This window comes from Phycodurus eques, chromosome 18 (assembly GCF_024500275.1).
Source record: "Phycodurus eques isolate BA_2022a chromosome 18, UOR_Pequ_1.1, whole genome shotgun sequence".
Taxonomy (NCBI): Eukaryota; Metazoa; Chordata; class Actinopteri; order Syngnathiformes; family Syngnathidae; genus Phycodurus; species Phycodurus eques.
In genome coordinates, this window is record NC_084542.1 from 10,257,710 (window position 1) to 10,280,342 (window position 22,633).

Sequence of the window (22,633 nt, forward strand, 5' to 3'; positions counted from 1 at the left end):
TTCCCCGCCACCCTCAAGCTGGACTGCAGAGCTGAGCCTTTGGATGCGAACTAGGGATGGGCATTGGAAATCATTTGTTTGATTGGCAATTATGATCGTTGATGAATGGCAATCAAAGGCGATAGAGAGGTCAGCGCCCGGAAGCAACCAGCAGAGGCGCTGTTGATTCATTCTCAACTAGTATGTGGTAGAAGAAGAAGAGGTACACTATGGCAATTTGGAGGACAGTACTGTACATCCCCGCCGTGAGCACAACTCCTTTGGCCCCATTTCCTTTGGCCCGAAATATATATTTTAAAAAATTATTGTTGATTTCCCCCCCTAGTCAAATGCCCCTCCCTAATTGCACCACGATTTTCCGCATTACAACACTGTACGGTTGATGATTGTGATACTCTACACTCGCTAACGGCGAGCAAGTCAACAAATGTATACAATTATACAATGATGATCGTCACCACGTTTTTTGAAAAATCTTTCGTTTTTAGCGTATATTCCAAAAAGCTGCATTGACATTTGTTTCTCGAGTTAAAAGCACTGTTTTTTTTTTTAAATTATTATTATTTTTTTTACATTGCACAAATCACCACTTGTTTCATTTCACACTCTCATGGCACACTCGCCACTCACTCACATGAGTGTTGTCAGAAGTATTAAAAAAAAGTGACCTGTCCTAATAATAACAGAAAATGTCTGTACGTGAAAGCCTGTGAGAAAGTCAAGGCGAGAGTGAGAGAGACAGAAAGAGAAAGTTTGCTTGAATTCATGGTGCAAATGGCACACAGTCAGACGTGTGAAATTCAAAATGTCAGTAGCCCCTTTTTCCCAACGTGAAGATAACATTGTTTCCAAAACCTGAAGTCACAGTACAAAAAATATAAAATGCATTCACTAATTGGACTATCACGAAAGTTAATTGCAGAATTCCTTCAAGTCTATATACGACCTTGTAATACCATTTGGCACTTGGGCACACACTGTGCTCACACACTAACAATGGAGCAGAATTTGATTTTTGGGCAGAATCATTCCGTTGATGCTACGTATGAGCATAGAATTCAAGCATGGAAATTCACTTCTTAAGAAAAAGAAAAAAGTGCTAGCTATCAAAATGACGCCGTCATCGCATCGAAAAACAAATGTTCTTGAAAAAGAACCTCAGTTGTCTCATTTATGAGATGACAAGCATCTAACTTTGACCCACAGTGGGTTAAACACTATGTTAAACAGTGATTGAGAGATTCATTATATACTTTTTGTGACATTTTTGTTTGGCGCTGTGTCGTGAGGTTTTTCTAGTGTAAAATATGTGCCTTGGCTCAATTACCTCAATAAACATTGGGAAACAATGGTCTAATAAAGCTCCATCCATCCATTGTCTACACTGCTTATCGTGTTCAGGGTCACGGGGAACTGGAGCCCATCCCGACTGACTTCAAGGGAAAGCTGGACTCCACCCTGAACTGGTCAACCGCCTATCACGTGGTGTATAGGAAACCATTCAAATTCACAATGGTACCGTCACTGAGTGGGAACTGAACCCTGAAACACTACACCATCAGTGACCCAGTAAATATACTGTACCTATCATATCTTTTTTTCTCTCAGTATTTCTTTGTCTTTCAGTAACGGCAAAGAAAACTAGCACTTTTTTCTTATCGAAATTAGTATTTCTGCCAAATTTCATGCTTACAGTATGTTGTCAAACGGACAATTATCTGCTCCAGTATAATATAGGCTAACTAAAATGTCATTTTTTCCCCCCAAATCAGGTTTTTTTTTAATGTGAAATGACAAGAAACATGACATGTACCCACTTTCCTCCACTCTTGACAGCCAATTAGACAGCTTCCGCAGAAGTCTCCGTGGACACGGACATAGTTACTTTGGCTATTTTCACAGTGGTCTTCACACAGCTCTCGGCGGCCCTGTTGGCCGAGATGTTGGCGTTGCGGTTCTGGCAGTCCGACTCGAGGCTGTTGTCCAGCTGCTGGCCGCTGCCCCGACAGGCGTGGCACGAGTTGAGGAAGGCATGCCTCAGGTCCTTGCTCCTCAGGGCGTAGATGATGGGGTTGACGGTGGAGTTGAGCAGGCAGAGCATGCTGCAGAACGCGAACACCGTCTTTATGTCGTCGTCCATCCTCCAGAAGAGGTCGTAGACCATGATGGCCAGAACGGGACCCCAGCAGATGACCAGCACCGCCAGGATGAGCACCAGGGTCTTGGCCAGGCGGATGTCCATGCGGGCCTGCTCGGGGCGCGTCATCTGCACCTTGGTGCCATCCGCAGAGTACACCACCAGGCTCTTCTGGGAGGTGCGGCTCAACATGCGCACGGCGTGGTGGTGCGCTTTCCACAGGATGTAGATGTAGGCGTAGATGATGAAAAGAACCAGCACGCTGGTCACTCCGATCCAGAAGAGCAGGTAGTTCTCGTCGATCAGGGGGAATATGTCGGAGCACACAGACATGAGGCGCTTGCAGTTCCAGCCCAGCAGAGGTAGCACGGCGATGACGATGGAGATGGTCCACATCATGCAAAAGGCGATGACCGCCTTGGTCCGGGTCACAATGCGCCTGTAGGCCAAAGGCCGGTGGATGGAGATGTAGCGGTCGATGGCGGTGAGGAAGAGGCTGCCCACGGATGCGGTGAACGACGCCGTCACTCCGCCCAGCTTGAAGAGAAACACGTTGGGGCTGTCCTTCCGGTGGAATACATGGAAGTCCAAGAAGCTGTAGACGAAGATGACGCTGCCCAGCAGGTCGGCCACGGCCAGGCTACCGATGAAGTGGTAGGACGGCCTGCAGCGGAGGGTGCGCGACTGCAGGATCACGCAGAGGACCACCAGGTTCTCCAGGACCGTGAAGGTCCCGAGCGTGAGTGACATGACGGCCACGGCCAGCTGTTGGCTGGGGGTCAGAATCATGAAGCACTCCATGTCCATGAAGTTCTCCCCGCATTGTATATTGTTGCCCTCGTCCCGGAACGTGCTCCGGTTGGACAAGAGCTCTGTGGCATTGGTGGGGTAGAAGCCCCTCAGGATCAGCTCCTCGTCCGGGGGGATCTTGTCAGGGAAGGCGTTACTGCGAAAGGAGGACAGAGGCTTCTGAAGGGAGAAGACGCCCTTGAAGTCCACATCACTGACGGGCTCATCGTAGTTGGCGTCGTTGGAGCCCAGATATTGTAAACCAGAGGTGATAGTCCGGAAGGTGGTGTCGGCCACAGCGTCCAGCACAGACTTCATGTTGCTGTGTGAGACGAGACGACTGCAAGCTTACACCAACCTGCAAACGGACGACAAACGTCTCAGACATGAAAGAACCGATGTCATCGAGCCATTTTCGATTGCAATTTTCATCATTAGGGTCACAGGTCATCTGGAGCCTACCCCAAATGACTCTAGGCGAGAAGCGGGGACTGTTTTGCGAGTCAATCGCAGAGCAGATACAGAATAAACCAGTGATTCTAGTGGTGTGCGGGCTCCTTCTAGCGGTAAGCAAAGGAATCACTGAATTAAATTTTCACACTATGTACGTTGCAGCAGCTTGAACTTGTTAGTCATCCAGTACAGTTCAGTTGTATTTAACTTAAGTACAATACATAGGCATATAATGTTCGAGAATGCTTTTCAAACATTTATTTTGGTGAATTTTTTTATTAAACTTTTATGTCCAATACATTCTAATTGAATAATTATCCAAGTACATTTTCCTTTATTTAAGCCAATATTAATGTTCCAACTGTGCATAATGTTACAGTGGCTTACAGTAATACGGAATAATCTTTTTCGGAATAACCTCTGCGTCATTTTTGATGAACACTACCAACTAAGATGGTCATTATGGTGGTACTTAGTGTAAAAAGTGTTTTTTGAGGTGGTACTTAGTGTAAAAAGTTTGCGATCCAGTGGTATAAACAAAGAAGCGATTCACACTCACATTCAAACCGAGGCACGGGCAATTTAGAGTCTTCGCTTTTTTTTCTTGAAAGTCTTAATAAGGTATTATAAATTGTTATTGAAATTGTATTACTGTTGATGAAAGATAAAATAAGAAATACACTCGTTTCAGTTGGGGGGGAGGGGTTTAATACTAACTTGTTTTAAAAAATCCTGCTGAAAAATAAAAGTTTTCTGATGTAATATATTCATAATTTCATTACTTTTTAAGCCCAATTTTTGAGGGGTGAAGCAGACGCACTAACCACGAGTCCAACATGCTACCTCTGCACTATAATATGAATATACTCTAATTCAGTTTTGACTGACACTGCCAGAAGTATATTCATTTAACAACACAGAACCCCATTCTAAGAGAATATTAGATACACCTCTCTTTATGCAAATTACGAACACACACACACAAAAGTGGTAAACTGATATGTTTCTGACTTGATTTTTTTTTTTTTGAGGGCACATTTATGTGTAAGTGTACCTTATGTTTTGGCCGGTAAGTGTAGTTCCAACAGGGGGCTGCAGCAGTTCTTTTTAGAGCCAAGAAACAGCCTTTACATTAATAGTTAATATTTTGTTTTACTTTAATATTTAAGAATATACACCGTTACCTCAATGAACTACACGCACACACACACACACACACACACACACGCACACACACACAGAGTCAAAACATGAGACACACCTCTCAGTATGCAAACTCCACCCACAACAATAAACATATTGTTATATTGATGCCTCTCGACTTTTTTTTAAAAGCAGATTTTTGTGCAGGTGTACCTAATGCTTTGCCCGGCAGGTTTATTAACAATAGGGAGGATGCAGCAGAAGAAACAACCCTGACATGAATATACAACTCATTTCAATTATAAACTCAATTACTTTATGCAAGTTTGATTGATCACTGGCGTCGTTTTTTTTTTTTTCCCCCCCATGATGGCGCGCCTCTCCTTGTCCGTGATCCATCGCTCCATCTGTTCTTCCTTGCTTGCTTTTCATGAGCGCCTGTAAAACTATGTATTCATTGTAACTTAATATGTAACATCAATTTCAAAATGTATTTGATTATTGTATCGTTTTTTTCAAGTTACAGACAAATCAATTTGTTTGCTCACCAGCATCTTTTTATGTATTATTATTTTTTTTTTTACATGAGGATGCACCTCTCCATGTCCATGACATATCTCTTTGTGTCTTCATCCGATTGGGAACTTGGATATGAAGAGGATTTTTGTGCAGGTGTACCTAATGTCCCCCCCCCCCCCCCCCCAGTAAGTAAGTGGAGCTCCAGCATCGCTTTTGTGAGAATAATAAATGTAAATTAAGTCAATTATTTCACACTTTTTCTAGTTTTGTTTTAAACGCATTTGATTGATGATCAGCATCTCCCCCCCCCCCCCCCCCCATGACGATGTTCCTCTTGTCTTTCCACGTTTTCATCCTTGCTCAAGGGACATAAACGTGCATATAAACATGAACAAAAATATATTTTCTGTCAGGGTTCAAACCTTCCTAAAATTGCATGCATTATCCAGGCCCGTGCAACATGAAAGAACAAAATTCACTTCATGATGCCTTCAGAAATGATGAACACACGATGTACGTTCGAACGATCGACACAAGTGTAAATGATGAGTTTAAAAAAAAAAAAAAGATGAAAATGATTGTATTTTACCTTACATAATTCCTTCCAGAGCGCAGATCCGCCCTTTATGTTTGCGCGTTAATCCAAACCACAAGCGCAACATCCAACCTCCTCGGACTTTACGTAAAAATAACAAAGTGCGATTTAATAAAAATTAAGCTTTCTTGACATTTTGTGCCTCAAATTATACAGACGAATGCTTGTTTTTCCCAAAAAAAAAAAAAAAATTCCGTGCGTGCGTGCGAAAGTGTTTCTTCTGTTGGAGGATGCGAGCGCGGCTCCTCCAGACGTTCTGTGCTCTCCACACGCAGTAGGGCACACTTTTTTTTTTTTTTTTTTTTTTTAATATATATAAGGCGTCGCTCCCTCAAACAACGTCACGTGACTGCATCCACCTTTTCAGATGGCCGGCCCCACGATGCACAGTCAGTCAGTGCACACGCACGCGCACAAATCTCATTTGAATTCCCGGCGTTCCTTTTTCTTCTCTCCAAAGCAGCGAGCTCAAACAAAGAAGCATCATGCACAACAATATTTGTTTGGGATTTGGGAGGTTTGTAGTATAGTTGCAGCTTATACAATCAGTATGTGGGTCAATCCAGAATTGAAGGAAAATTTAGACACCCAAATATTTTATGTTTTAAGAATGTCATTTTTGATTCACTCAGCTCAGCCTTCGACGGTACACTTTTAAAAAAAAAAGACTTTGTCACATGAGCATATCATATATTTTTGCTGGGTTTGGCGCAACCCTGTTACAGATACTCCAGCACCTGCAAAACATATTTTAAAAAATATTGCTAAATAAATCCTTAACAATTAAAGGGGGAGTTTTTGGTATGCAGGCTCCCTCTAGCGGTACGTGAAAGAATGACAAAATTTAATAAATACAGTGATTTACACTTTTTTTCTAATAGTACCGTACAGTACATTTATGTCGTTCAGTTGTATTTAACTTTTAAGTTCAATATATTTGCATTGAATCTTTTAGAACTGCTTTCAAACATTTTTAAGTGCAATTTTTATTTAACTTTTGTGCAGAATTCATTCTAATTGAATCATCGTCATTTAAGTACAGTCTAATGCATACTTAATGTTTAAACTGTGCTTTATGTTACAGAGGCTTACAATAATATGAAATGATTAAAGCCTTTTAGGAATAAAACTTCCGTCTCGTTTTTGATATGACACATAGGCCCTACGCTGTCGTATTTTAATGGTGGTCATGACAGTGGTCGGTACTTAGTTATAAAGCCAAACAGTTTCCCGTTTTTTGTAGAGCATAACGTAAACATTAACAGGACAGGGAAGAAAAAGTAAGTGAACCCTTGGATTTAATAACAGGTTGAGCCTCCTTTGGCAGCAATATCCTCATCCAAACGTTTCCTGTAGTTGCAGATCGACAACGACCGGGATGAATTTTGGACCGTTCCTCTTCACAAAATGTTTGCAGTTTCGCAAGATTCCTGAGATGTCTGGTGTGAATAGCTCTCTTTAGGTCATGCCACAGCATCTCAACCGGGTTGAGGTCAGGACTTTGACTTAGCCACTCCAGAATACGCATTTTCTTCTTCTGAAGTCATTCTGTTGTTGATTTGCTTCAGTTTTTTGGATCACTATACTGATGCGACACTCATCCTCTTTTGAGTTTCAGCTGTTGGACAAATGGCCTCGAGTTTTTCAGCAAAAGATCTTGAGAAACTTGTGAATTGATTTTCCCATTAATGACAGCAAGCTGTCCAGGCTTTGAGGAAGCAAAGCACGCCCATACCAGGATGCTCCATTCGTTACCATGCCGACGACAACACTAATGGATTGCGCCGTGTGTTTGTAAGAACAAAATGGGGAAAAACCATGTTAGTGGTCACCAGTGCTCGGGAGAGGACGTTCCTTTAAGGCTTGCTTCAGGTATGTTCACGTACTTGTAATACGATACCGGTCACAAGCAGGCAATAGAATGTTATGTAGCCTAGCAAGCTAGTCGTAGCACGAACGGTTGGAGGTAAACATGCCGCCGTTCTGTCGAATCATGCTTTAAAGTTTCGGTGGGGGTGAAGTCATTTAATTAAAAAAAAAAGTAATTTAATTACAGTATGTTAGCGCCCATTATTTCTGTCACGTAATGTCGGTTTGACCTGACTGATTAGAATACACGATCTGACGAGAGCCGTGATTTCCAACCTTTATGGAGCCAAGGAACGTATTTTACACACACCAACAAACAAAAATGTCACAAAAAGTGGATACATTAATTACTGTATTTAATTCCTGCCATCTAATAGAAGATCATTTATCATTTGTTCTGTCTGTCACTATGCCTCATTGGCATAAATAGATGAACAAAGATACATTATTTATTGTAAATATATTTTTTGGAGCAATTAAGTACACAAGTATAGACAGTAAATGAACAAGTCATTTAAATAGACACATTCCTCCATCATGTGGTCGGATCGGTGATCGGTTATCGTTTTTTTTTTTTTTTTTAAACTCGCTGATCGGTGATCGATGGTCAGCCCCAAAACTCCTGATCGTGTAAAGCCTTGTAGTAAGTCTTCTTGGAGCTATTTTGAGTGAGGCTTGATACACATTAGGCGATGCTTCTTGATGAGATCATTCTCAACTGCTGCGTGGGTTACACCTGACTCTGATTAGCTCTTGGACAATCCCTAGCCTCGAGGTTAACTTACTTTTTCCTTCCTGTCCTGTGAATGTTTACAAGTCATTTTCAATACAAATATGAAAAGATAATTGTTTGTATGGTATTAGTTTAAGCAGACTGTTTATTCTTGTGATTTAGGTGAAGATCAGACCACATTTTACGACCAATTTAAGCAGAAATTTAAGAAAGGTTCAAATACTTTTTCCTCCCACTCTACCTTGGGAGATAAAAAACATTAAACGTTAGATGTTGTCCTCAAGGTCTCGTGAAGCAGAGAAGCCTCCCAAAATGACCCGAATACAGTGAAGCGATCTGCTGAGCAAACGATCTCAGCAGGTATAGCTCCGGTGTGTGACATGCTTAAGGAATATTCTCTTTTGCGCCAGGGCTTCACATACGCATTGATAAAGTGCCATTGATCGTGAAGCAATGGACTTATCATTCTGGTATGCAAAAAAAAAAAAAAAAAGCTGCATTAAACGTGCACGTTTCAAGCGGTTTCAATGGTACACTGCTTGTAAGATACGGTTGCAGCTAGAAGTGAAAATTCTCATCTCGTAAGCGATTATATGATCGTTCCGGTTGGCAACAAAGCTTGCACGAACATTGCCTAAAACCTGCAATGTTCTTGCTAACACAACATGAGATGTGTCATGGTCCACATATTGTTACAACAGCAACAAAACAATAAGATTGTGAAGTCAACTGTGAGCTCAATTTGCAGGAACAAAAAGTTAAATTCTTCTCACATGTAAAGCTTTGGAAAAAAAACAACTGCAAGCCACGTAAAGGCTTTCATAGGTTGCACACCTACTTGACAGTCAGAGTGCGCCTCTGTTGTGGCTTGAATAATTAACTAAACCTCCGCCAACAAACATTCATCAGCTCGGATGCTGATAAGCTGGAACCGGTCAAATTGATGTCTTTTTTTTAAAAAAAATGTTTTTTTAAATTATGCCTTTGACTTACCCGCCAAGTTTGAAGAATTAACATAAAAGTTGCTGCAAAATGTGCAAAGAAACCTGTGTGTGTGCACGCGCAACTTGACCAATTACCCTTTGTCAAGTGGCCTTGCAGGTCTCTAAACATTAAATTTGCATGTACTTATTTGGCAAACATCACAAAGACATTAATCCAGCTTTTTTTTTTTTTGGGGGGGGGGGTGGGGGGCACAAAGGTTGAATTTGCGTTTTTCAAATCAGGCAACAAACATGGTCTTTCTTGTCCTTCAGGATAACTTTTAACTTTATTGCCCTTCAGGTAAGCACAAGTGTAGACAGAACAAAATTTGGCCCAGCGTAGTATTTAGAATATTATAATGAATACATAAATAATGCATGTACAGTATGTATACAGAACGAATTTGAACTATATAAACACGCAGTTCAGATCTAGAGTAACATACAGCATATTGTGCAAAATTCAGTAGTAGGAGGGGGGAGGGGGAGGGGGGGCATTGGGTTGGTCACGCTTCAGTCTAGGGTGGGTCACACCGGGGCAAAAACTTCTCCGCCACCGCAGTCACTGGTGATGTTTGTTGTCATTCACGCTCACCGGAGCACATACAGCAGCATCACACCCCAATTAATTTGATTGTCGTGTGTGTTTTTGAGGGTCACGGCTGCTGATAAACATGAGAAGAACTAGAATCGACTGCTCCAAGGTCGAACTGTTAACAACAACAACTGTCTGACCACTTCCAAACTCAGGGAGGATGAAGTACAACCCCAATTCCAATGAAGTTGGGACGTTGTGTTAAACAAAAAGCAAAAACAGAATACAATGATTTGCAAGTCATGGTCAACCTATATTTAATTGAATACACTACAAAGATAATGTTCAAACTGATAAACTTCATTGTTTTTAGCAAATAATCATTCACTTGGAATTTTATGGCTGCAACACGTTCCAAAAAAGCTGGGACAGGTGGCAAAAAAGGCTGAGAAAGTTGAGGAATGCTCATCAAACACCTGTTTGGAACATCCCACAGGTGAACAGGCTAATTGGGAGCAGGTGGGTGTCATGATGGGGTAGAAAAGGAGCTCGCCTGAATTGCTCAGTCATTCACAAGCAAAGATGGCGCGAGGTTCACCTCCTTGTGAACAAGTATGTGAGAAAATAGTCGAACATTTTAAGGACAATGTTCCTCAATGTACAATTGCAAGGAATTTAGGGATTTTTAGTGTAGTGTGTGTGTGGGGCATTTGAACCTGAATTGAATGGGTTCTTCCACTGCACGTGTTACTCCTCCCAAAAAATCTTCCCATTAAACCTTTTTTATCGAAGTGAAGAAATTTCCATTGTTTTTATGTCTGAATTAAAAGTGGTTAACTACTTTTTTTTTTTTTTTACACTTGTATAGCAGTTAATGTGTGAGCTGCATCTGGAATTTGAATCACCTTCACATGCCTTTGCCCTAAATGTTTAGACTGAGCGCATTATTGTCTTAATTAAGAGTGGTTAACGTCTTATATGACAGTTAAGAATGTTATAAAACGTGATTGTGTGGCGCATCTGCAACGTGAACCACATTTGCATTAAACCATTGTTATTAACGTTAAGACCGGTTTGTTTTAATGCGATTAACAGCGGTGACCTCCATTTAAGATTTGCGTGACCGCTGAGAACGTGATAAAACGCAATAAGTGAGGCGCGTCTGTGACGTAAATCTTTGTATTAAAGTTCAGAGTGAACATTTTCAAAGTTCAAAATGAGATGTGTGAAGTGCATCACCTTCGCATTCAACCTTTAACATTAAAGTGGCAAATTTTCGATTGATTTTGTCTGACCGTCTTCCGTGCGACAGTCTTGAATTTTAAAATGTGTGAAGTGCATCAGCGATGTGAATCACCTTCGCGTTAAACCTTGTCATGAATGTTAAGCGTTTTCTCTTGCTTTTGTGTCTGAACTTCTTTCTACACTTGTATGACAGTTAAGAATGATTAAAAATAATATTCCGATTGCCACTGTCCCGGAAAGGATTGGATCTGCATATACAGGCAGATCCAATCCTTTCCGAAAAAACCACCTGCTAGTGCACGCTGTCCACATAAAAAGTTACATTTAATAGCGTATCATTTGGATCCATTTGGCCACACGGCACAGTTTGCGTCCCCCCCCCCCCGAATGTTGTGACAGTTTCTAACTGATTCGTTTGGCATGCTAACCTGTTCGTGAGCAATGAGCGATGGCTCAGGCAAAAGCTTCGGGCCATCTGGCTTTCAGCTGTGCTACATAACATTTTGTCCTCCGCTGACTCACTCTGGATCCATGTATCAGTGGAGGGAGATAGAGAGGCAAAGCAAAAACAATACAGTACGCAAAACTTGCCTGGTTGGATGTAATGTGTTCCAGAACTTTTTGGTCTGAGCAATCGAGGAAGTTTAGGGCACTAATTAATGGAACGTAATTCAGAGGTGCAGCAGGTTGATGCGTGACGTTTTAAGTGCTTCCTTCCTCGCCCCTGGCCTCACATTAACGTGACGCTGAAAGAGGCCCGCGATCGTACATTTTTGCATCTTTCCTTCGGGTTGTTTAAGCCTCTTTTGTAGTCACAGAGCACGCCGTGACTCCCAGGGAGAAATAGGATAAACACAGGGTGTCTTACATCACATTATTCTTTATTCCTATTGGTATTTCCCCGATCTGAAGATTAGCATGTTTTTTTCCTATATAGGCTAAACCGGTGATGAAGGTTTTCACCTTATGCACGTGTCAAATGTGCCTGAAAATCGGTCACACGTACTTCATGCAAAAGCTGATTTCCCGCGTGTTACTTTGTCATAATTCTGTGCTTATGGCTGACGAGAATGATGCCGATACATGTGCGTTTCAATGAAGCACACCCTTTAAATGCGGGAAGCGCGGACGTCCGTCTTGGAACGGCTGCACCGTCGGGTTACACTCGGTCTTGATGAGTTTCTATTAGGATCCGTGACGGGGAGATTTAATGAGATCAGACCAGCCAATAAAGGCCGTCTGTGCGTGAGTGCATCAGTGTTTGTTGCAAGGTGACACACACTCGTATATGTAGGTTCACAAAAACGCATGAGCATCATTAGATTAGGTTAGATAAACACGATAACTGTACTTGAAATAAAAATGTCCCTCTTGGTTACCAACAAATCAATTGTCGATTTTGGCTTGTACAGTGCCTTGAAAAAGTATTTGCCCCCTTTTTTTTTTTGGGCAGTTTCCCCACTTTAGTGCTTCAGATCATCAAACAAATGTAAATATCAGACAAAGATAACCCACGCTGCTTTTAAATGATGATTTCATAGTTGGTCGGGCCTCAGCGGCAACAACCGAAATCAAGCGTTTTCTAAAACTGGCAGTGAGCCTTGAACTTTAACATCTCTGTGGAGATATTTTGGCTCAGAATTGTTTTAATTCAGCAACAAAGGAGGGTTTTCCAGCAAGAACAGCCTTTTTAAGACCATACCACAGCATTTCAATCGGATTCAAGTCCGGACGTTTGACTAAGCCACTCTAAAATCCTCATTTTTTATTTTGTATTTTTTTGAAAACCATTCAAACGTTGACTTGTTTTTGTGCTTTGGATCATTATCCTGCTGCACAACCCAAGTGCGCTTCAGCCTGAGATCACTAACTTATGGCTTATAATATTCTCCTTCAGGATTTTCTGACAAAGAGCAGAATTCATCGTTCCATCAATCACAGCAAGTGAGTCAATTCCAATAGTTGAAAGAAACTCTTCTTCGTTGGTCTGTCTGACTGTTTTATACCGCCGCCCGGTGGCCAAGACGCACACACCAGAAGGAGCTGCAACGAATTGATGCTCAAACTGTTTCATGATTTACATTCCATTCAATTATGATATTACTGCATGTTTGTAAGAAGTTCCAAATTAAGGCATTTGAATGTTATTTTCATGTTGTCTTTGATCTCCTGTCATCCGCGCCGCTAAACGGCACAAACGAGCACGGCCCACAAAACATCGTTCCATCTCCCTCCACCTACACAAGTCACTAAATACCCCGAGTGGCAGGAGACAGAAATCAATTCCATTGATCTCTTGGCGGCCAATCAGATAAAACTAAGCTTGGATTGACTTTCCGGGGGGGGCTGCATGAATCACTTCATCAGCCCTGCAGCTCATGCCGTAGTCACACTCCGTGGCCTCTTTTGGTGACAAATTCACAGGCCGAGGCTAAAACGTCAGTCATCCAGGGCCGGTCTTTACAAACGTAGCAAAAAAAAAATATATCAATAAATATCATGGTTGTGGACCTCGAAATGTATCCCACCAGACATGATCCATGATCAAAGTAGCTCAACGGAGCTATCTTGCTGTGATAATGAAGTTATTAACACTTCCCATGTCTAAAGGGTTGTAACAACAGTTTTTCTTGGAATCGCCAATTTTGGATTTTACACCCTGGACTGGTCAGGCAGGCGAAGGGCACAGAGAACGAACCGGTCACACTCACATCTGTCAATCAACATGCATGTTTTCTGGGAATGTGGGAGGAAGCCGTAGTCCTTGGAAAAGACACGCAATCTTCTGACTGGATGAAGGAAGACCTGGACATTATGACAAAAAGACTATAAATCAGTCCAAAAGAAAGATAACTAGATCCTTTTAGTTTGCTCATTTTGAGAGAATTGTTATAAATAGGGATATTCGATAACGTTTTTTTTTTTTTTTTAGATAACAGTACGAGTATTCACTCTTGAGTACTCACCGATACAGAGTCCCGATACCACTAGTACCTTTTATACAACTAAAACAATGACATTTAATTGTGAACTGATCTTTCTATCTTTCTGACGCACGAGATGAGTCGCCGATGTGTCAAAGCACTGCAGTGTAGCGCCAGCTACTAGTGAGGATGACTTAACTTGACTTATTTGAATTTTTTTTGTATCGCTGGCCGGTATCGGCAGCCTTCAAGAGTACCCGAGACCTTGAAATAAGGCCGGTATCGGCTCGATACCGCCCACTCCTAGTTATAAACACGCAAAAATGTGACCTGTATATTGCACTGAAACGTCTATTGGGAGAACTCCATAAAATGTGTGCAGTACAGAAATTACATCCACAAAGAGGTATTTCTTGATTTTGTGGGGAGGCAGAAGGAAGAAACCATTAAATTGAGGGAAAATTCTTCTCCTCTGAGAGCGCCTCCCGTCATCAGTCCACCGCAACGTTGTGTTCTCTTTGCACATTAGCTGAATCGCTTTAGCACTCTCACATCAAGGTCTCGCCTGGCCATTCATGCGCAAGTTGCATGAATGGCAGCTTTTTAAACTTATGTGTAAATATTGTGTATAGTGTTAAAATGTAATGTGACCTATGAGCTTCCTTTCATGCAGACAATTTTTTACTCTTCCAAAGACCAACATAAGGTCTCAATCAGAAGATTTCTTTTTTTCCCCCTTTGTGTGAGTTATTATTATTATTCTTTTTTTGGGGTGTAGTAAGAGCATTTTTGGTGAATAAGAATATCTCTGTTAAGGTGTGAGTGAGAGCTTTTTTTAATTTTTTTTTAATTTGTTTTGGTGAGTGTGAGGTAGGCACCCCCCCCCGCTGGGAGGGGGGGGGGCAGATGGTGAGGATGTCCTGGTATAGCACATCCTATGTGAGGTGCGAGACCAGGACATCCGACCTTGCAGCGAGGCCCCGATGTGCAAAAAGGACTCGCGGTTCCATCTGGGCTCGAACACATTAAGTCACTTCTCTGACATTAGCAGCAAGGGAGACACGATGTTATTGTCGACAGTTACTGGACGCTATCAAATCGTATAGTCAGCTGCCTTTTTATTTTGAAAGCAAGCCCTTGGGTAGGGGATATACCAGGAAAAGTATAATGTTTTGTTGTACTTTTTCTGACTGCGTGTCTGATGTGCTTTTTATGTGCACTTTCCTGTAATTTATCTTTAGACAAGGTCATAAATTGCACTGAAAACACAAATCATTCCTGATTCATTGTATGTCGTTGCTGTGGCAATGTAGATCACCAGAATTGCTCAGTTGTTTTTTTTAACACGTCTCCCTCGTCTTTTTTTTTGGGGGGGGGGGGGGGGGGGGGGGGGGTCGCAATCATTTGTGACCCGATGAAATAATGACATCGGCGCACCGCGCCTACACGACGAGAGGTTTTCGAGGGGCACGGACAGTGGCGCCGCGAGGGATTTTGGGCCCAAAATAGCCATCACTTTCCTTTCCCTTACGACGCATAAATACTTTGCCATATGTTATATTAAAGCTCTGGTCGTCGTTTTCAACAGTCGCACTTCAAATATTAGGCTATATATAACCTCACATACTTATTACTAAAATAATAAAATCTCATTTTAACAACAGTCTTTAATATAGCTGATTTTTGTTTTCTTTATTTTTCTCAAGTTGCCTCCAGAACTAGACTGTTATAGTAACAAACTAGAGGCTGACAGATCACGTCTGAAACGGCACAGTAAAGATTATGAGACAAATTAATTTCTCTACATGAAATTCTCAATTGAACTGCCGATCTGTATTAATTATAAAATGCATGATGAAAACAGCACTGGGGACAGCAAAGTTTACATTGTGTATTGTTTGTTTCCTGATACACTTATCTAACCCAAATACTAATTTCAAAGGAAACATATAATGGAAAGTGGACTTTTTAATAGCTTGTATACAAATAGTGCAGTTGGTTTCTGGAGTGCCTGTCCACCCATCAAGCTCGAATTTAAACCACCAAGTAAATCTGCTTATTGCTAAAAAATGTCTTCTGCACTGTTACGTAATAGTGGGGCTAATTTACATAATGACCGCCCCCAGGCTGAGTTTCTCCGCTCATGATTGGGCAGGTCATTGCCAATGAACGCCGGAGTCCGTCGGAAGAACTACACGGAGGCGCTGTTGCCTCGGAGCCAAAAGAAAAGAAAAAAAGTATAGTTTGTCAGCTTAATGATGAAATGCTGGAGGGAAAACACAATCAAATGTTTACGGGCGCTCGCTTTATGGGTGTTGGGGATATGGTAAATTAACGAGTGGGGCTTTTGTGCTTGCGCCATTAATTTGCAGCCTGGATGCGCAGGGGCGAACATCTGCTCTGGGGGGAATCTCCGTCTCTCCAATAACACCACAAAAAGTATCTGGCTCGGTTGCTCATTGCTTAAAAAAAAAAAAAAAATGTCCAGCATGGGTCGGAAAAGTTTCTAATTGTAGCGCCGCCCCCGGTGGTCAGTGTAGCAAAAAGCGTAGTCGACATTTGCTTAAGCCAGAACGGCCCCCTAAAACCAGTGAGTGACAAGTGGATCTGAAATGTGCAGGAATTCTTTCATCTTTGTGTATTTTGACCAAAGAATGTCATAGACATCTTATTAAGACACCTTGGAACTGTTTGTAATTGTGGGGAAATTACATAATCTATCTAGAACATTCAGTTTCCCTTCTATCTCATAGCGCAATGCTGATCTTCTGTCGCGACTGGATTGACATGGATGTCCTCTCTTCTAATGACTAATTTCACCTCATTAGCAGCCCTAAATTGTCTCTCAATTGTTGCGGGCCTAAGTGGCACCGATGGATGTATATTCATAAATCAAATCTGTTTATCAGCCATTTCTACGTCAATACATAATTTGAGCGAGGTTGTAAAATTTCTTCCCAATCTGTCGTCACAAATCCCTGCCAAAAGACAACGCCGCAAATTGGCGTGGACCGACCGGCTGCGCGTACCTGCCTGTCTGTCAAGAGCAACCGTCCCAAACCTCCGCTGAATTGGCACGACGGAGGCCTTAGATATGCTGTTGGCATGACAACCAGAGAGGGATCTAAATGTCAGAGCCAAGGTTGAGCACAAACAAAAACAGAAGAACATCATCATTACTTCCACATGGGGAAGATAACAACAGAGAAGCGCACCAAAAGAAAAAGAAGGCCAATCATAACGAGATGTTCCGAGCCAATTATCCCGTGGACATCCGGACAGGTGCGAGGAAGCCGCCTCTTGTCTGCACAACACCTGAAAATTCCACTTCAGAACAGGCTGTTGACCTGGCAGTGCGGGCATGAGCGAGACCAAGGCGAGGACATGGCGTTGAAAAGGGAACAAAGGTGTGGGAAAACAGTTAACATCTGCTCCGCCGAGCACTTATGAAGCTCTGGCGTCATGGCAACAACATCCAATTCGAATGAGCGGTGCAGCTTTGCGTTGCATCCTGCCTAATAGCGGGACTCTTCGCCACGCACCGTCACGGGGATGTGATCCCCCCGCAAAGCGTCACGGTCAGCAGAGCCTCGCAAACAAGCCCAACACTTGTTAAATCCACATTGTCAGTCTGATTGAGTCTGCAAGCAGTCACTTAAGATGACATTTTGTCTGATATCGTAACGTGACGGTGGAAATACTGCATACAAAATGTCTACTCTCTCATTTTTGTTTTTTACGTTTGTCTGCTGTTTTTTCGATATATTAACCTGTTTTAAACTTCATTTATTCACAGGTATAAGTGTGTGTGTGTGCTTATATATAAATGACAAGGAATGAAATTACGTAATTGCATTAGAAATGTATGTAATTGCAATCCACGACATTTCCCTGATTACAATTTTAGTTCCATTTGAAATAAAAGCCACAAAGGTTTCCCTCCCTAAAGCCGACGCTTGGGATTGGCTCGCTCTAGTCTTGAGCCATTCTGCCGTCGTCTCAAAGATATTTTTCCAAATACGACCTTGAAGTGCCTCTTTGAGGCGCAATCTTGAGGTGTTAGTTTGTCTGAGAAAACTGGTCAGGCAGGCTGCCACATCCCCAGTTAGAAGAGGGTTTACACGCTGCAACCACATTATCTCAGTTTACTTCCCATACCGATAAATATATATATATTTTTTTGTCTTCTTTTCTTGCACAGGTAATACGTCACATGAAATGGTGGAAAAGGTTGTGAAATGATATTCTTGGTCTCCTTTTTCATATAAATAAGCTGGCATTTGAACAAGGCTGTGTAGCCGTTTTATAGCCACTGCACATACTATGTGTATGAAGAAAGTAATAAGGACATAGGAAGGGAGGTAGGTTTTTGGGTAAGGAGGAAGGCAGCAAGGTTGCTAGGTCAGTTGGTTGGTTGATCAGTCGTATGTAGCTAGGTAGTGCCTACAAATGTAAATTTAAATGTGACATTGTTATTAGGTTGGTAAAAAGGAATGAAGGTAAGCAGGTAATGATGTATGCCACTCTCATTCCTCAACAACATCACAAAAGTGCTCTAATGGTCAAGACCATATAAATGTGCGCATCAGCCTCCGCACTGGCATGTGTCTTGGGGTCAGACTTAAATAGCGAGCAGGATTTCCCGCTGCGACGCGGAAATGATGGACAGACGCGGACTTGTGCATTTTGTGCAATGTCACACACTAGAACATTCGCACACTGTACTTGTACCTTCACACATTTGGCTGGCTCGAAATGAAGACAGGCCCAGCGTCACAGTCTGTAGTCTCAGTCCATTTGAGGTGTTCTCTATATTGCTTACATACAATCATTTTTAACTTTTTTCCCCCCCCCTTTCTGTATAACGTCTATGGTGGCTAAATTATTCACATATCATTTCTTCTGCCTAGTCTCATTAAATTCAACTTTTCTAATCATTTGACTGCGAATGTTGCCGCCGCGGCGCCCCAGATCCCCGCTGAACAGTAATTGAAGTCTCTTGCTCCTCTGCATTTCATCAAAGAAAAAAACCTAAAGGTGGATGTTGCAGAAAGGAAGTGTGCCTTTTGTCAATGTTATCAGGATGTCTCGATGCAGAGTGCATACTAACTTTGGCTTGGAGAGTTTTACCTCCGTTCTGTCTGCAGACGAGACTCCAGGTGAACACAGGAGCTTAATTTTAAAGCTCTGAAGCAACTGATTGGGATTCATGTCAGTGAAGTGACGTTTAAAATTCTCTCTGAAAGTTGACAAATGTGTGCTTCCTCAAACTATAGTATGCGTTGCTCCGCCTCACTATTGCAGCTGGGATTCACTTTTATAACATCAGATGGCAAAAAACCCACAAGGTGACATTTTGCGCTCAAAGAAACAAAAAGGCTTCGTAGTTACAATCTGTTAGTTTGGCAAAACGGAATTCTTAGTTAACTTCCAAATGTGGATAATCTAAATAAATGGGTTTGGAATGCTGATCCTGTAATCTTGTTGTATCAAAGCTATTATTCAGACCAATAGAAGTTATCAAAGTTGATATTTCCCTTTTAATTTGCGGTCCTCAAACTCCATAAACGTTTGTAATTACCGCAGCTCCGACTGCACCTACAAAAGGGCAAGTCCATGAAAATACTCCATTGCTACAGGTTCCATCCATCCATTTTCTGAGCCGCTTCTCCTCACTAGGGTCGCGGGCGTGCTGGAGCCTATCCCAGCTGTCATCGGGCAGGAGGCGGGGTACACCCTGAACTGGTTGCCAGCCAATCGCAGGGCACATACAAACAAACAACCATTTGCACTCACAGTCATGCCTACGGGCAATTTAGAGTCTCCAATTAATGCATGTTTTTGGGATGTGGGAGGGAACCGCAGTGCCCGGAGAAAACCCACGCAGGCACGGGGAGAACATGCAAACTCCACACAGGCGGGGCCGGGGATTGAACCCGGGTCCTCAGAACTGTGAGGCTGACGCTCTAACCAGTCGTCCACCGTGCCGCCTGCTACAGGTTGAATAACAAATAACCTGGCTGAAGCATTTAATTTGCTTACTAGTCCTGACTGAACAAAGGGACAACTCGGCACGCAACGAAATCAGCGAGTCAACGTCTCGGATCGAGATAGCGGGTAGGCAGGTCCGTCGGTTGGTAGGACGGAAGCACGGTTGGTCGGTCAGTAGGTGGATAAGAATGAAGGATGTTAAGGATGCTGGGCCAGTCAGGTAGTAGGTAGGAAAGAAGATGGGTTTGTAGGCAAGGAGCTGAGTGGGTGGACAGGACAGAAAGTAAGTCACTGAATGGTAGGAAGGAAGAAAGGAAGGGTGCTGATCGGTAACTAGAGGACAATACTGTGGTTATCGGCAGCATCTTTCAGTCAATATCACCTTATTAAGGTTCTTCAATATTATAGAAGAACCCCAGAAAGCTTAAAAACAACAACTTGGATGTTGTGTTCGACCTCAGCTATCAGTCGAGGAAAGACACCTTTGGAGATGTGATCCGCCAAATATGACACGGACACATAGCGTACGGACGGACGTCACAACCGAACAGTGCCCGATGATTGACTGTACAGTGACGGTGCAGAATCCTGGATGTTGCTATGTGAAAGTGGACGTCTGGTCTTTGGACTACTTTTGGGCAACGTTGAGGCTGTCGTTTAGTTCGGTGGGAGGGAGGTGATTGACAAGATGGAAAAGGGCGGAAAGGCGGTCATCTCCCCCTCATTCCCTGAACGTATGCGTGGAAAGCTTTGACGGCTGAGGGGGAGGTGTGACAGAGTTGACAAAGACAATGTTGAAAGGTGCTTATTTGTGTACACTAAATGGAAAACAAAGAAGGGGAAAAGATTAGGGAGTCAGGGAAGATAAGGTCTGAAGGCTTCGGGCAGCGTCATTAAAAAAAAAAAATCAATACTTTTGTGCGCGGTTTGGACATCTCCAGGAGGGAGTTTTTCACACTAGCCTTAAGAATTGTAGAGGGTCATCAACAAAGGCTGTTTTTTTTTAGTAAAGAGAGACTAGAGATGAACATTTGATGAAGCTAATGGTCAATTAGGCTATCAATTGCCTTTTTCAATGGGAGACCACTTCTGAATGTTCTTCACTCCTATTTCCACGCCAGTGTTGCATTGAGGAGAATGATGTAGCATGAAGGAGTTGTGTCATAGGATGTTGCTCAACTACCATATCGCCGACATCATTTTGTACCCGTTGAAACGGTAAACGAGTTGAGAATGAATCAACAGTGCCTTTGCTAGTTGTAGGAAAGTAGCGCACACTCAATTTCGCCTCATTTGCTTCACGAGCAACTATAATTCCACACAATGAACAGAATTCATACAAATGGATGAACATGCCCATCCTTAATTCACAGAAAAAGAAAAAGTCTTCAGATTAAACCACGAATAGTGATAATGGGAAGAAATGCTTCCGTTTTTCAAAGAAAAGTTTAAAATCACATTTGTAGGCCGAGCAGACGAGGGGGGGGGGGGAAAGTAGTATGGATCTCAGCCAAGCATGAACTTTTGGCATACTGTATGCCTGACCTTTATTATGACGATCCATGCATTATGTATTGAGAAATTAAGCAAAATGTAAAATTATTCCCTTGTGTTGCTGTATGCAGTATTTTGACCATTATCTTTTTTACGATGTCTTTCCTTTAATGCTCTGAATCCAATCAGGATGCAAATAACAGTGACAATGTGAAACCAAACTAAATTGTCCTTGAACAACAGCTGTATTGGACAATAAGGAACCATACATACGTTGCGATCACAAATCCCACACAATTTTAGGTGCACTTACACAATCACAATGTTTATGATTGCAGGTGTACTTTTCAGTGCTGTATATTTGCACGGTGTGAGACGTGTACACCATGAAGTATGGAAGAGAGCATCGATACCAATGCGAACTATAACAATAAACCGTTATATTTGTAAAAGCAGAATTATTTGATACTGGTCTTGTGTAGGTGTACCTAATGCTGTGGCTGTGAGTGTCAACAGTATAAAAAAAAAAAAGTATTTAAAAAAAAAAAAAAAAAAAAAATCATTGGTGCACCATCTCGAGAAAGAATGTAAAAAGAACATTCAGAAGCAGACGGATCCCGTGGAGTTCAAATTACTTGTTCTCGTCTCCCGAATAAAGCGTGTTATTTGCTTTCCCCTCGTACTATTACATCAATAACACATTCCGTATCACATCAGCTTGATTTTCTGCCTGGGGATTATAAAAAAAAAAAAAAAAACATGCCCCAAACAACAGCTGGGTTGCAATATTCGCCATCTATTTGCATTTCAGCCCATTAGAGGTTAACGCCTTTGAGCCAAATTGTCCGAAAGAATAATCTGAAGCCAGTAAATATATTGGACACTGAGTTTAAAAAAAAAAAAAAAAAAAAACAACAACAACAAAACTATTGGTAATGCATTAATTGTGGTGTGAATGATTCACAATATACAACACAGTCCAGCTGAAGTGATTTAGGTTCATTTTGCTTCTTGTCTCTGACCATCTATCTGTCTTGAAAAATGACCTTGTGCACAACAATCAGTATCTCACTCCACTCAAACATGTTGCTCCCTCTGTACTTCTTCACACAACAAAACTTTATGCATTGTCATTCCACTCACCTCACATCTGACCACATCTCAAAAAGGGGAACTCTGTCCAGAACCTCAACACTGGGGTTTCTCAGTGCACCATACTGGGG

General features: G+C 42.1%; 1 protein-coding gene across 2 annotated transcripts; it reads right to left on the reverse strand.

Annotated features, from left to right (window-relative positions):
• Nucleotides 1–338: 338 nt before the first annotated feature.
• Nucleotides 339–22,633, reverse strand: LOC133417074 (cannabinoid receptor type 1A). Of its 2 annotated transcripts, none has more exons than XM_061704549.1 (2): nt 22,554–22,633; nt 339–3,284 (listed from the first exon to the last, which is right to left on the reverse strand). In XM_061704549.1, exon 2 carries the CDS (start codon nt 3,242–3,244, stop codon nt 1,841–1,843), a length of 1,404 nt encoding a protein of 467 aa, XP_061560533.1. In that variant the 5' UTR covers nt 3,245–3,284; nt 22,554–22,633; the 3' UTR covers nt 339–1,840. The 2 variants fall into 2 exon arrangements, with proteins under 2 accessions (XP_061560533.1, XP_061560534.1); XM_061704550.1 differs by lacking the exon at nt 22,554–22,633 and adding an exon at nt 5,631–5,708.

What these genes read in the sequence shown, in the direction of transcription:
- LOC133417074 (XM_061704549.1), bottom strand. Translation starts at nt 3,244, where the DNA reads ATGAAGTCTGTGCTGGACGCTGTGGCCGACACCACCTTCCGGACTATC.